This window comes from Passer domesticus, chromosome Z (genome assembly GCF_036417665.1).
Source record: "Passer domesticus isolate bPasDom1 chromosome Z, bPasDom1.hap1, whole genome shotgun sequence".
NCBI classification, from domain to species: Eukaryota; Metazoa; Chordata; class Aves; order Passeriformes; family Passeridae; genus Passer; species Passer domesticus.
In genome coordinates, this window is record NC_087512.1 from 27713064 (window position 1) to 27728962 (window position 15899).

At 40.2% G+C, this 15899-nt stretch overlaps 1 protein-coding gene across 2 annotated transcripts in view; it reads left to right on the forward strand.

The window, feature by feature from the left end:
- DMRT1 (doublesex and mab-3 related transcription factor 1) overlaps window positions 1-15899 on the forward strand; it is a 58702-nt gene that overhangs the window by 33419 nt on the left and 9384 nt on the right. The window contains exons 4-6 of one of the 2 annotated variants that reach the window (XM_064403689.1): window positions 95-257; window positions 796-823; window positions 902-995. In XM_064403689.1, the coding sequence (XP_064259759.1) occupies window positions 95-257; window positions 796-823; window positions 902-980 (270 nt within the window). In that variant the 3' untranslated portion in view covers window positions 981-995. Of the gene's footprint in view, window positions 1-94; window positions 258-795; window positions 824-901; window positions 996-15899 lie in introns of those variants that run through there. The other variant, XM_064403688.1, reaches the window with a different exon arrangement.

Consider the following 15899-nt stretch of genomic DNA (forward strand, 5'->3'; position numbering starts at 1 on the left):
CCGTGGAGGGGTGGGGGTGAGGGATAGCAGGGTGCCCCCATGGCACTGGGGCTTTGCTTTCACAGGCTGCTGTTGCATTTCTCTGTCCTGACAGGTGAAGGGCATGGAGAGACACCACGCCGTCAGCCCCCAGTACCGCATGTGTTCCTACTACCCCCCTGCCTCCTACCTGGGACAGGGGGTTGGCGCTCCCATGTGCCTCCCCCAAATCCTGACCCCTGAGGACATCCCCTCCTCCTCGGAGTCAAAAGCGAGAGGTAAGTGCACCTGCTGGGGCGCGTGGCACCACCATGCTTTGGACCTACACCCAGGAGGTGTGGGTTGCTGCTGGGAAGGAAGCTAAGCATCATCACACAGCTGTTTAAAGATAGTGGCTGACTTTGGGAAGGCTTGTAGTGATGGTGTACAGTCATACAGTCTTGCACTTTAGAGGCCTCATGGTTCAGGAGTCAAATCACTTGTTACCTTCTGCACTTAGGTATGTCTTTTAAGTTGTGCAGCTCTTGAGGTGCTGTCTTTGGTGCTTACCACCAGACTCCCTCACAGGAGTAAATAATCTGTGCTTCAACCTCAGAATTACCTTTCTTCACAGAAATACTGTGATTTTTTTCACAGGCCTCCCACTGAGCCTTTTCCATCCTTTCTGAACCACAAGTGGGAGCTACTTCTGCATCCCAACCATATAATGAAGCCCTTTGCAGACTTGCTTTTGTTTTCTTTTTTCAAGCTCATCATACCATGTTACTTAATTTAAAACTACTGCAGATGAATCTTTCTTTTCATATTGTGTTTCAGGCTCTCCTAAGGATTACTGTAATCCTCAGTAAGTTCCAGCACTGGTGGATTTACCCCATGGTTTAGACAGTGTTTCTCACACTTCCTTGTTCCCTTACTCCCATAGAAGACAGGCGTTAACATGGCTCTGCTGGAGTAATCCAACTCCACTGAGCTGCCTCTCCATCACTGAATCAGATCAGTAACTGATGCTGGAGAAATAAGAGAAACAGAGAACAAGATCTTGACATTCTCCAGCATTCCAAGATATCCTGAGCCAGGACAATAAGCTTTTCACATGTTTTGTTTCTCTGTACCAATCAGTGAACTTGGCAGTTTAATTTTGTATGGTCTGTGGGAAGTATTTTTTTTTCATTGACTTTATACCTGCCAAGTTTTAGTGGGTTGTTTTTGTTTGTTTGTTTGTTTGTTTTTATTTTACTGAGTCACAGCACTGATAACAGCATCCATCCTCATTTGCTTCTCTTTCCTTCTACATTGAAATTCGTTTTCTCCTTCTGTCTGGTGGAAGAATGTATGTTGTGTAGGTTCCATAATTGCTCTCAGTCGTGGTCTTTCTGTGGCTGAAGTCCTGGTGTCTGTTTCTATTGTGTCATGACAGGACCTTGAGGATCCAAGTGATGTTTTGGAAGGTGAAGTGTGTATAAAGTCATACCTTGTGTAAGTCAGGACCGAGCCCTTGTATTCACTAACTCCAGAATCATTTCTGTTGAGGAGGTGGCTGTTCTTTCATAGGGGCTGTTTTTCAAAGTCTTCCAACTAACTGTGGCATGTTAGATAGATGAAGAAACAACATATGGTGTGATGAAACCTTAGACTTTTCCTACTTCTCCAGTAGTTTTAAATGGCTTAGAGAAATCAGTGATCCTTGGTTCATTTTCCTTCTCTTTTCTTCAGCTTTATTTTATTCCCTCTTTTCTAACCACCACTGAACAGTGACGTCTTCCTTTCTGCCCATTGGTTGGAGAAGCAGTTGGTTTTATGCTCAACTGCAGTTGACACTTTTTCTTGCATCCATCACTACTAACTCACTAAGAGGTCTTACCAGCCAAGTGTTTTTAAAAATAGACAAAAGACCTTATACCCTTTGTTCCCAAATGCACTTCAGTAATTTTTCATCACTCTAGAAAAAAATTATACGTAATGTTCCACTGATTTTTAAACTGCATAAATACTGTATTTTCAATAATCCCTGACTGCTTCTCCAGACACTATTCCACACACAGATATTGTTCCCTAAGTTACACCATCAATCAGAAACCGACAAGCAGTGAGATGTAATTTACTGAGATCAAACAGCATTTTCCAGACTCTGAAGAAGTGTTTTTCCATAGCAGGGAGCTAGTGGGTGAAAGAGGCACCAATGTTTTTGGAAGAAATTTGAACCCGTGAGCAGGATCATGGCCAACAGGCTTTTTAGAAGCATCTTCTTTTTTCTTAGGTGTGTTCTTGGAGGAGATGTTTTTACTGTTTCTGTCTACAGACAAAAGAATATCCTCAGGAAATATATTTTTACTCTTCCATGACATTTTTCTTCTGCTGCTTTGCAAAGACCTGAGAGGGTTAGAGGTTTTTTGCCTCTTAATTGTCACCTGTGTGAGTGCTGGGTGGATCGTGTGTATTAAAGAGTGTGGATCATTTCTCCAAAGTATTGACTGCACATGTTGCAGTTGCTGTCTCCTGCAAAAGATACATTCTTAGGTATTTCTCTGTTGATCGTTGGGCTGAGCTTTTTGTCCTGTCCTTTCAGTGCCTGACTCCTTTGTTATGAAGTCTAAGTGACATGTTTCTGCAGCGTTAGAGGTTGCTACTTGCTGAAGACAACTCTAGTGTATTTTTAAAAAAGCAAATAATAGTTTATTCATTCCTTTTATATGTTTGAAGTGGTAATCATGCTCAGGGTCTTTCTTTTTAAAGATATGTATTGATGGATTTTAGATCTAGAAGGGAACATTAGGATCATCTAATTAAACTTGCTATGTAATGTAGACTCTAAAACGTCAGCTAAACTGCTGCAGCAAACCTGTGACCATATTTTTAAGACCACTGTGAAAACTTATGTATTGCTAACCCAGAAATTTTGCAGAAGGGTAACAGTGTGCTTAGAAGAACTGCAGGTCAAAATAAAACACTGATGTTTTAGCCACATTTTCAAAACATCCAAAATTTGCATCTTTAGCAAAAATGGCTGTTAAATTCCCAGGCACAAATCTGCAGTGGTCTTACTACACACACATACAATCTGTTACCAGCACTTCAGCTGCAGCTTCAGCATTATAGAGGCTTTGCCAGTTCATGTGTTGTCATGGTATTTGAGTTGAGACCATTAACTAATTCTGTTCTAGTAAGTTAACTGCCTGCTTAGACCAGTTACAATAAAGGGTGAGAAATGAACTAGCTACACTTTCTCTTTCTTTCTTTCTTTCTTTCTTTCTTTCTTTCTTTCTTTCTTTCTTTCTTTCTTTCTTTCTTTCTTTCTTTCTTTCTTTCTTTCTTTCTTTCTTTCTTTCTTTCTTTCTTTCTTTCTTTCTTTCTTTCTCTCTCTCTCTCTCTCTCTTTCTTTCTCTCTTTCTCTCTCTCTTTCTCTCTTTCTCTCTTTCTTTTGAGGTGAAGATCCCTGGAAGCTTCTAGCAGTTGTACAGGACCATCATGGCATGTTACAGTGTCTTACATACAGTAATGGGCTGATGTTTTCTGAGTGGCAAAAGACCATCAAGACAATCTCCTTGCAGTCTGAAGTGTTTCCAAGTAACATGTTTTGCTTCCAGCTAAGCACAGCTGCTGCTGTTTCAGCAGAAAATGGGAAAAAAGGGGAGAAAAAGTTGATAAACCAGTGACGAACAGCAAAAGAATGTTTTTAGAGGGCTTCCTTAGGTCACCAAGTTTTAAGTTTTAGGTGGTAATTTCTAGGTGGGAGGGAGATTTTATACTCAGTACTGCAAAATATTTCCTTCTCCTTTTTTTCTGAAAAAGCAATGGAAGGAAAGTGCATATGCAAAGACTGTGAAATCTTATGCGTGTACATGCAAAATCATAGTTTTGGAAGACAAGTTGGGAAGTGGAGAAGAGAGAGTGGGTCACAACAAGGTATTTAATCTCCAAAATCCAAACACTTTATTCCCATTGATTCCTGTAGGACAGCTGCATGCTTTTTTTGTTGTTGGGTTTTTGTTTGGTTTTGGTTTTTTTAGTGAAGCTTCTTAGGTTTGGCACACTACCCAGAATAGTCTGCCTCCTTTCATGTTTCAGTTTTTTCAGTAAGATTTAGATTTTTAGTAAGCCTCTCCAGTATTTATGAAATAACTTGCACAAAGCCTTTCTTTGAGAGAGCAAGAAAGCACATGCAAGGCATGTGTGTCATTCTGGGTTCTGTTTACACTGCATGAAAGTGCAGCATTTGCTTATCTTTATGAAAGTGTTTAACCAGGTTTAGGAAAGTGGCAGAAAAATTTAACATTCAAAGATGCAAAGGATAAACATCCCTGTATCTGCAGACACTTCAGATTTTAGAGTAGTTATCTGGTCTTAAAGTTAGCATGGAGTGAAACCTCCTCTGTGTCATCATTGTGTGAAATGTTGAGATAATTACACTATATGGCTATGGTGAAAAAAAATGTCTTGCATTAAGATTCTGTTCAAGCTGCTTGACAGTTTTGAATTTTTATTTTCATGTCCTAAGTGTCATGGGTGTTGGAAATACAAGGAATTAAGCACTGGAGCAGTGCTGTACTTGCAGCTTAAACATTAAGCAGGAGTCTGAAGATGTGTAAGAAAAGACTCTATCTTGATGCAGAAAACATCAGCAGTTTTGTGTAAATAAGCAAACATCATTTTCTGAAGAAGAACATTTCTCGTAACAGGTTTTCTGTGTCAGCATAACTACTTCCGGCCCTTTCACAGTACTTTCTAGAATGTATGTAGCAGGTATGCACCGTTTTACAGTTGGGGAACTGAAAGCGCCACAGACATTTTCGGAATCTGCATTTAGAGACTTGGCCTTGCTTCTGTTCTTGCATGCTGTATCAACAGCAGTACTGAGCCATGGGAGAACCCCAGCCAAACTTGAGCAGCTCTGTAAAGAGCCTCTTCCAGTAGTTCCGCAAGAAAGGGCATGTTGGAAGAGGTCTGCCTGCTTAAGATAAAAAGTTTCACTTTGACAAAAGCATTGCTGGAATGAAAGGAATGCTATGTGCTCCAGAAACGTGCTTGAGAGATTCACAGATTGGATGTTTTCTTCCCAGCTGGGTTTTTTGGTACCAAAACTTTTTCCGGCCTTCTGTATATCTTAATTTTGTGTGAATATATGTCCCAGAAGTGAATGCCATGACAGACAAGTAACACTTCTGAGCCACAGGTGGCACCTGGCTGTAGTTCAGAGAGGTCAGGAAGTTCTGGTAAGCAAAAGGTCACTGAGACCATTTCCATGAATCTGAACTGCTTTCTGCAAGCATTGAAGTTGCAAAGATGGAACTGCAAACAAAGCTGGCTGGTTTGATATGGCTGAGAAGTTACCCCAAAGAATAGCAAAAAGCCTTGCCTCTGTCTGCTCTCAATTTGCAGCTAGCTGGTAAGATGCACTGACAAAGCTGTACTAATAAAGTGTTTAGGAACTAGGAAACAACTATAGCAAATAGCCCAAATTATGTTTTGTCAGTCGGCTAGCCACTATCTGTGTAAGATGAAGAGTAGCTCTTTCAGTCCCAGGTGGTCCAGGTGTTTCAGGTGTGAGACAGACTTCTACTGCTTTTTTGTGCACCTCTTTGGAGAGCATCACCAGAAATCATCTTGAGATTGGAAGGGTTTCAGCAGCAGAGTGTATGGGGAGGATAAAATTTTGCACCCAGAAATTCATCAGTATTTAGCTTGTGTGTTATGTATGTGTGTCTATCTGTGTATTGTTTGCTTAAAAAGTGACATCTACTCAAGAATATCTGTCCTTAATGATGAAGGAGCAAGCAGTGTTTGCTGAAAACTTAAGACTCTAGTTTCCACTATCATTTTACATCAAACTCTTAGCAACAGATTTTGAGATAGCACCAAAGAAGAGGAAAGGGGTAAGGATCTAAATCTGTAGATTTTCGAGTTTGTTCAAGTGGATCACTTGAACTTGGGGCAGCTGTTTATTTTTTTGTGCATTCTCATCTCTGCATCTTGCAGTCCTCAGTGGCTATGCTGCATGCAGCTTCCCTTTGGTACTGATTACAGTGATGGTGAGCAGATTTTGTATTATATTTCTGCATGCCTTAATTATGTTGCATGCACATTGCAATGTTTTATAGATCTCTTTAGGCAAATGACTTTTTAACATGTCATTTTCATTAAAAATTGGAATTTTTGGTGTAGCTGAACAGACAGTTGTTGAGCATGGCCTTTTTTTACCTTTTAAACTAATGAGGTTGCTAACTCTGATTCATGATGGTGTTAATCATACTTGATAATTTCAGTAGTTGTAATGGCAGCTGTCAAAATATATTTGATAATGTAAGCCATATGCAATATAAGCTCATTTTTCTGTGTATGGAAGTAATTTTATAAATTACTGGCCTGTGTTATAAATGAGGTTGTACTAGTGAAGATTTGAGCAATAATAAAATAAGCTTATAAGGTCTGATGGGAATTCCTAGAAATAAAGTAATACAAGCTTCTTTTTTTTTTTATTCCTCTTTAATTCAGACCTGACTAAAAGGCTCATTTTACTAGTTTCTTATTTAAATGCAACACTAAAAAGCACACAGAACAGCTTTGCATTGGATGGCTGCAGAATTACAGGCTTGTTCAGTGACTTTTTCTGATTGCAGGTTTTGCTGATTCATGTCAGGGCGACTGACAATCCCCTGCTGTTCGACCTGGAAGCAGCCACTGGTCCTGCCTCCAGAGTAGTAGAACAAAACTGTATTTTTGAAGGCTTTTCACCTGTTTTTGTGGAAACATAGGCATTGCTGGACTGAGGCCTCAGCATCGCCTAGCAGGAATTTTAAGCTCTTGTGGAAACTGTGTGGGAATGCCTTCATTTTTCATCATCCTAGCAAGAGAGAGTGGGATAGCTCAAACCCTCAGCAGTTGCCAGTGGCACCCTGTCCTCCCCCACCTGCAAAACCACATGCACATGCATAGTTGTCGGAGAAACTGAGTTTTTCTTCATTGGATGTATTTGTCCATTGTTTAGTATTTTGTGTGGATCAAAGGATGCAGTATGTTTGAAATTGAAGCCTGCATTTTGTTACAAGTTTCAGACTTTGAGTTCGTAAAACAAGGGTTTGAAGAAAGTCCTTCTATTCTGAAGAAACTTAAATCAGTGGTACCAGATGCAGGTTGCCAGATCCAAAGCAATGCATTTATGTGTACTGCCAAAATCTCTACTTCTTCAGTTTCCTTCTATGAAAAGAAGTTTGCAGTGTCACAGCAATCCCAGCTGGGAAAGCCTTGCTGAGCAGGCAGCAGAGACCCAGCAGTGGGAGAGTGGCGCCGCAGCACTGGATCCTGCACAGTACATCAGCATCTCTCTGTGCGCCTGCCAGGGTGCTATCCTGTAATATATAATGCCTCTGTTAGCTTTCCTTGGACACCTTCCCTCTTCTGCTTCACATTCTAGTAGCAGAGGAAGGTTTCTCAGTGCCTTCTTCAGTTACAAGCATTTTAGAGCCATATATTGAGTGACCAGTGGCTTATACCTGCTGCACTCCCGGACTTAACTTTGTGCATGTATGAGCTGCTCTTTTGTGTCAGATGGTGGATGTTACTATAGCTGATGAGGCTGTGTGGGGTTTTTCTTCATGCTTTAAAGGATGTTGGGTCCTTCACTGAAAAAAATCAACGCTGTCAGTTGAGCTGCTTTCTTTTACAGCTGGTGTGGCTTTGATGCTCTGAATTTATTACCTCTGGATACAGAATTTTTCCCACTGTGACAGAAATTGGTAGAAATTAAGTATCAGACTTTTCCATAAAGTGATAGAACGAATGGAGACATCTTGCCAGGACAGTAGTGATTATCTAGGCATGATTTGTAATTGTAACAGTGATACCGCTCACCTCTTTGCTTTGCTTTAATGTGCAGTTGCATCCTTGTAACTTGTCTAGTTAAGAGAAGAGAGAACTCCATATTTAGCTATAATTTTTCAGTATGGGAGAGCCTCTCTAGACTACCTTGCAGTTCATGCCCATTTTGCAGCTCAGGTGAGAGTCTCCATCTGAGATAGTTCTTCTGCTTATAAAGGAGCTCTGTGCAGATTGTGAGAGACTCTAGCAGAAGTGTTTGCTGAGCTTTAAAGGAAAAAGGGAAAAGAAAAGGAATTAGTAAGGCTCTGTAGTGTAGACTGACCTAGCCTCTTGAAGGGAGCTAACTGTGACTCTTCACAAGTGGTTGTTGCAGTCTATGGTGTTGCTCCCTGAATTATCTCAGGGGAAACAAAGAAGGGTTGCATCTGTCCCGTTGCCATGCTTGCATGCTATGAGTAGTTTTCTGTCTTTTCCTTTCCCCTGTCACTTCTGACGGAGGAGAAGTAGCTTTGCTACAAGCAGTGGGCAAAGTTGCTGGGGGATGTTGGAGCACTGTGTGTAACTGCGCAGGATAACAGGGAATCATCACGTGGGAGCAGGACCATAATTAATTCTGCCTGTTTATAAATACACATATTTCTATTGCATGTGTAAATAATACTGATGTATGTTCCCTGCCCTTGATGCATGTAGTCCTGTGGGGCAGGATAGGGAATAGATACCAAGGCTACTTAACAGCTTTCTTAAATTGGCAACCATCAGCGTGCCTGCTCATCAGACATTTTTAATTCTATGATTCAGTGTAGCCAATGAGTTTATTTCCAGTGCTCCTCACAGGCATAGCTCAGGCCAAGTACAAGTTGAATAACCTTCAGGAAAGCTGTGCTGTCCTTCTGTCGGCCGCTGTCTTTGAAAATTGCCTGCAGAGTTAGTGAGCAGGAACAGTTAAGATTTACAAACAATGATGAAGCTTGTCATGCATCTTTCACCATTCATCATCTGGGTGCTGTGGCTGGGCGGTGAAGTGTTCTTCATAAAAACCAGCTCAGTGTGAAATACACCTCGCAGCAATGTTTACTGCTCTGAAACTCGTCAGCAGCCCTTTATAGTAAATCCAGATTGCGATGTGACATTACAGTATATCATTGCAGAGCGCGCTGGGGTTTACACTAGGAATGAGTGCAGTTCACACCAGATGAGATGTCGAAATTGAGTTATGTAGGAATTTGGCTGTTATATGGGGATAGCTTTTGTTTTCTGAGGACTGAAAGTTAGCTTTATATATATAATATATATAATCTACACATATCTGCACTTGTGTGTGGGTGCCTAGATCGATATACATGGATATGTAGATACACATACTCTATGCGCACATTCTGTATACAAAGACTGCATGTGCTCACAGGTTTCTCTGACAGGACCCTGTCTTATGTTTATGCTGTTTCTTACTAATTATTTCAGTATTTTGTTAAAGTGCTGCATTTTAGTGTTATCTCTTCAGCGAAGTAGCCATTTCTTTTCAAAAAATTATTTTTTCAAAGAGTTTTCTATCTACAGTAGAGGTGGTGCAGTTGGTTGATAACCAGTGAAAAGAGCTGAAGAAGTTTGGGTTTTGTGGGATTTTTTTATTTGTGAATGTCTCCTAAAGCTTGGAAGGTGAAGCTTTGAGCAGAAGATTTGGGAAAAATTTAGGCGGAAGCTTTAAAGTACAAAAACTACAGAAGTTACTGTACACCTGGCCATGTGCTGGAATTGCTGATGTGCTCCTTGCTTGTGTTAGTCCTTTCAATTGCAGTGTGGACACAAGGTCATTGAGAATAGGATAAAATAGTAGGCGCCTTTGTCTAATTACATAAGTGGGAGATCAGTGCAAAATACAACCAAAACACTTCATGTATCAGCAAGTTGAGACTAAGTCTTTGGAGATAAATGTGCTGTCTTGGGCAGCTGGTGGTCTCAGAGAATCACTTCTGGAGTTGAGGTAAGCAGTCATAGCTGTATAAAGTGGAAAGCATGCTGTGCTAGTTGGCCTTACAGACAAGGATAATAACTTGCTTCAGTAAAACTTAGGTACTTTGGTGGTATTTAAAGGATTAAAAAGAAAGAAAATACTTGAGACAGACAGTGAAGTTTTTAAATGCTTCCTGTCATTTTGTGTGGTTTTAGTTCAGTGCTGTTCTGCAAAGCCTGTGAATTAAGTTATATGTCACTGTCTTCACTACTGTGACTTCTTCATCTCCTGAGGTTGAAACAAAGCTGTCATTTTGTGGAATCTTCACTGAACTCTTTTTATTCTGTTATTGCCTGACTTTTCAACCAGAGGGGGAGATATATTTGAAATGCTGTTATATTTAATTTTATATTTCTGAGACCTGTGCTCAGGTATTATATATAGCTCAGAAGTGGATAAAGGAGTGGAACTGCAGTTGTAACTACCAGACAGGAAAGATAACTACACTTAATTTGTCCTCCTCACCTATTGTCAGTTCCCACATTTGTTTTTGTTTTAAGTGCTAATACTGCAGTGAAACTGTACTTTTCCAGCTCAGAACAGTTTTCACAAATGTGTTTGTTAGTTCTAATTTTATTTGGTTGATTTGTTACATTTACCTGAAAAAACCAACACTGTGAAATTGATCTTCTGGTCTGCTACAGCCAAAATAAAGGTTTTTAACTTCTCCGTTTCCCATGAGAAAGTTTAAAAATTTCCCAGCCTTTCTTAGCTTTGTGTCTACTTTCTGAAGCCCTTTTGCGCTTTCTAAAGTCTTTTACCTTTTTACATTCCTACAATAATTAGCTTAATGATATAGTATTAATCCCACCTACTTCTTTACCAGAGGCTTTAACAAATCTGGTGAGGTTTCTTAGGGAGGAAGGAGTGTAGAGGATGGGCAGGAGGTGGTGATAGCACTGGTGGTAGAAGTGTTAAGTATTATTTATGTAGGGTTTTTTTACTCCTTTTATTTTGAGAGGGGAAAGTTTGGACACCATTACTTTTGTGGCTTGAATTAGTGGGATAGAGAGTAAAGCTGTCATTTATATCATAGTGGTTTCAGGCAGCACAGTGTTGCACGTAAAATCAAAGGGGTGTATTTCTTCACAACCTTGACTGCTCTATGTATCTGCTCAATTTCTAGTAACTTTACTAAGCTGCAGCCTTCAGATATTAGTAAGTGGTGCCCTGTCATAGGGGTGCTATAATGGCCTCAGGAAGCCTGAGGTCTTTACGAATATGTACTCAGAACACTTCTGTAGAGCTTGTAATTTAATTTCCCTTTCTTCCAGGTGATTTCTTCCTCTTGCCGTGTCTGTTTACATAGAGCAAAGAGATCTCTGTGACTTAGGGTAGGAATTAGAAAAAATATTCTAGATGCCATATGAACAGTATTTACTGCAGTGTTAGCATCCAATTGTTGCTGTCCAGACATCTCTAAATTTGAGTTGAATGGGTAAGTGTGGGCCAGGACTAAGAGAAGAAAATGTTACTTTGTAGACCCGGCCAAGTCACTTAATTTTATTTTCTTTTCTTACATGAAGGTCTTGTGGTGGCAATGACCTTTTATTATGGTGACCCTGAAAAAAGCCAAAGCAGATGCTATCTATAGGACACTGTAAAAATAGTCCAAGAGAAATGGCTCAGAATAGGGGAAAAAAACCTGTGCCACAAATTAGCTAACAGTACGCTGGGTGATTATAATGACTACCTTATAGCATCCAAGAATTGTCAATCATACCTTAATGTTTATAGAAGTGAAAAGTCAATGTGTAGTTGTTTAATTTGACATGACACTCAGTCTGAGGAAGTGTAATCGCTGGAGGGGACAGTTAAGTAGCTGTGCTCCGTGTCAGCCTGTCTCGCTCCGACTACTGCACTAAACGCTTTCCTGATGAGCGATAGATTTGTTTAAATACCAGGATAATTGCTAGCTACAGCATCCAACACTCTTAATGCCTTGTACTACATCTGTATTGGCTCTTGCCTGAGGCTGTTTGAGGTTTCTGCAGGGAAGAAGGCATGTACCTTCAATTACATTGTTCTCCTTCGGGTTTTGAAGGGTAATTGTTGCAGACATAAATAGGCTATAATATATTACATTTCGTTTCTTCCAAACTTGTTGAAGTAGATCAGACATGCCAGTGTTACAGCTGCTTTCTGCTTGTGACATCTTGGTAGTCTGCAGAACTGAGAACACACAAAGAACAAGAAAAAATGTGCCTTCACTGGAAAAATGGAAAAATACCAGGCTTGTAATGCTATACTGGTGCAAAGCCAGTGAACTTGTTTTGCATGCATAAAAGTATTTGCTTCCCCTTACTGCTTCCACATGTGTAAATTATGATCATATATAAATATTAATGCTGATTGTGAATAATCAGAATAGGAGAGAGACTCACCTCTACTCTCTGTAATTAGGAGAGTGTCTGTGTTTTACCTTTTTAGTGCTGTTGGTGTTGGTGTTCTAAGGAGAAGACCAAAGAGACCTGGTGGTTTCCGCTAGGGTGGTTGTCCACTGATTGCCTTTTGCTAAGCACATTCCTGTTGTGTCACACTACACACACAGTGGTGCAGCAGCAGCAAATGCCAGCAGCTCCCTACCCTTCCCTAATGTGTGCCCCTGCCTGTGCTACTAAAGGTTCTGCCCTTGGTACCCACAGGCTGTTGGAAGAAAAGCTGAAGGCCTCTGTGTGTGATTTTACAGCTCCCTTAAAAAATGTTTGACGGGATTGGGGGGAGCATTTATTTTTTTGAAATACACTTTTCTTTAAAGTCTGACAAAATCTTATGTTGGGAATTGAATACTTAATTCTTGGGGATTCATTTTACTAAGTGATGAGGAAAAAATGGGAGCCAACTTATACAGAGTATTCAGTGTAGTTCATATTGAAATAAACAATTTTAATTTAGTTTCTTCTTTAACACTGGCATTTACATATTTGCATTTATTCCCTCCTTTCTCATAATTTTACAGTGCCACTTTCAGAGCTCTATGCCTGATGTTTGTTTCACAGTATCTGTTAAATCAATTAGATTTCTCAAGTTGAAGATTTGTCTGAGGTCTGAATCACACCCTCTATGCTGTGTGTGGTTGGTTATTTATTCCAAGCATAGCATTAGTCATATATTAGACTGCTGAAAGTAAAAGAATGTTCGTAGTCTAGTTGGCCAGTAGTTTTGTTTCCTTTCTGAACATAAAAGGAAAAGAAAAATCAATGAGAGCTCTCTCCCATTTGTTTATAAATCATTTTGCCTTTCAAGTTCTGTCTCTGAGCAATTGCAGTCACTGCAAGGAGGGTTCTGTTTTACCACCCTGGACAACTGTTACACAGGTTTTTTGTTTTAGTGATTGTTTTTGTATTGGCTTTGAGTTTATGAAACACGTTTTGATAAATTTCAGTTTTGAGGCAGATTTGAAATAGATGTGTATCTGTAACTATAGAATAAATTTTTCTGGTTACTCTCAATCAAGACTTCACTCATGTTAGTTTTTGCTGTTTCCTCCTTTGGATAAATAGGAACTTCTAGTTCATAAAGCTGTTTCTACCAATACATCTTGCCCCAGTGCTTCCCTGAATCACAAGTGCTTTCAGGATCTTTAATTTTCTGGATTGAGTCTCTGATTTTTCCAAAGGCATAAACACTGTGCACAGGTTTTTGCAAACAGAATCTATAGCAGATTGAAATAACGCTGGCTTGTTAAGTGGTGTCTGGTGTTTCCCTGTTAGGTGGGTACATTCATTCCCTGGGACTACCCGAAATCAATATGCTGCTGCCTAATTGTAGTTTAAAAGGCTCACGAGAGTGTAGGCCTCTAGTTTGAAAATAACTGCACTTCTCAGCTGTGGAGCTGACATCAGTAACTGTGACTCTGAGCTTTCCAGCTTGGACCATTTCAGCTGCTTTTCTTTCTGCCTTTCAACTGCCGCATGTGTGTGGAGTAGGACTGCCTTCCCTGTCTTTCAAGAAAGGGAAAACCCCTGCTTTGACCCTGAACAGCACCACATACGGAGTTAGTGTGTTGTGCAAGTTCCTTGCAGCCCATGCTCTTGACGCTCTTCACTGCCCCGTGTCTGTGGTGGGTTGCAGCAGGGCTGTGTCATGCAGGAGAGGATGAGCTCCAGTTTTCACTTACCTTCACCCTGACTTGCCCTTAGAGTGTTGAACCACCTTCTTACTGATCAGAGTTGCAGTCAGTACTATTGAAATCAATTGAGATGGAATGTTGAAGTGGTTTCCTTGGAGGTGGGCAGTCTTCAATACAGCCACCAGGGTCTGGATTGAGTCCAGAGACCTGTCTTAAAATTTTCTATACAACAGATGACAACAATAAAGTTCTGAAAGTTCTGAACTTTCCTGCCACTATTGCTGTCTGGACTTCAGAGAGTGCCAGGCAAGGGCAGGGAAGTGCATGTTGAAACTTCTTGGCTAGACTTGCTCCCATTCCAGTGTTAGTAAGGAAAGATGGCACAAGAGGACGTAGTACCCTTGAAGGAAGCTAACACAACCAAGGAGTTTGGCCCTACTGGCAGGCTCTACAGCATGTAGAGTGTAACCAGTGTGATCTCAGAGGAGTTTTGGTCCTTCCTAGCAAGGCTGCTGCTGTCAGGATCCAGAAGAAAATGCTGGCTACTGGTGGGCTGACCTTCCCACCAGGTGGGCATCACCAGGTGGGCTGCAAGACATCATTGGGCCTGTGGAGATGCAGCTGGCAGCACCAGCAGCATCATTAGACACAGCCCATGCCCTCCAGCTGATGGCACACACTCAGTATTACTTGTATTGTGTTCATGGAAATGAATATAAATACAACATGGGATCTGTCTTAAGCCTAATGTTGTGTGAAACTTCATTTAACTTACTTGACTACCTCAAAAATGTTTTGTGTTCTGTTTTTGTCCCTATTTACTCAAGTATTGTGACTTACTGCATCAAGGTTCCTAAACTTTGAGGGGAATAAATCTCACTTTAAAACAAGTAGCAACATGTTTATTCTGCACATACCCATCTTGTGCTGTTTATTTCATCAATACTCATTGAACCATTTTACTGCAGATCTGCTGAACTTGCATCCAGATTAAAGTTAATATTAGAAATGATAATGCCATGGTAATACTAAGTCACTTTAAAGCCTTCTGAGCTTTTTAAATTGCAGATTAATTTAAATTGTAAGATGTAAGTGATTCTTTCTTTCATCTTACTCACTTTTGGTCGCACTCAAAGGTGAATATAGTGTTGCTCATGCTGAGGTCTGTGACAAACCTCCTGTTCCTTTTGCAAGTGTGGTGCAAGTTGCAGATCTTTGTCTTCTCCCTTCCTAGCAGAAACAATTGAATTACAAGAGAATTTTAAAAGTAAATGAACCTATTTTCCAGTTGAAAATACATTGTATTTACCATAATAGATCACTTGCATTAGATCTAGTAATTTGACAGATTGTTTAGTAACCTCTAGACTTCCAAAAGCTTGCAAGTTATGTCCAAAAAAAAATTTAAGCTGTATAATATAGCACTGTTGCACTGAGACAGTGCTTTTTTAAAAAAAATTGTTAAACCTGAAAGAGCTGAGTCCATGATTATTAACTATTTGGTTATGCTTTGAGCATTAGGACTGATGATCCTGAGCATGGATTTCATCCTTGTTTTATAAATTGACATTGGCAATGATGAAATACGAAGAGAAGTGACCAGAATTAACGTTTACATTTACATGGCTAGTCTTGGTGTCATGCAAACTATTTTTTTGTTCCTGATAGACTAGTGAAGGTTAACAGCCTTTGTGACTCAAGAGTGGAGAGACATTCAGACAAAATAATGTTGTATTTGGATTTCTGTGCTAAATACTGAAAGGTTTTATGTGATGATTAAAGCTCTTGGAATCATGTTTCTTTCCTTTAGCACAGCTACACAAGGGAGGAACTTTGTGCCTTTTGTGTCTCCATATACTCTGCTACTTGGTAACATTATCTTGAGCCTCAAGTGCATTCTTTCCTTCAAAATCAACCGTTTTTTTCAAAAAACATTTTGTTGCCTCAGCTGTTGCAAATGGCAGTGCATTTTTAGGTCTATTGTAGTGATGCCCAGAGGCATATGCCCCAGGAGTTGGGACT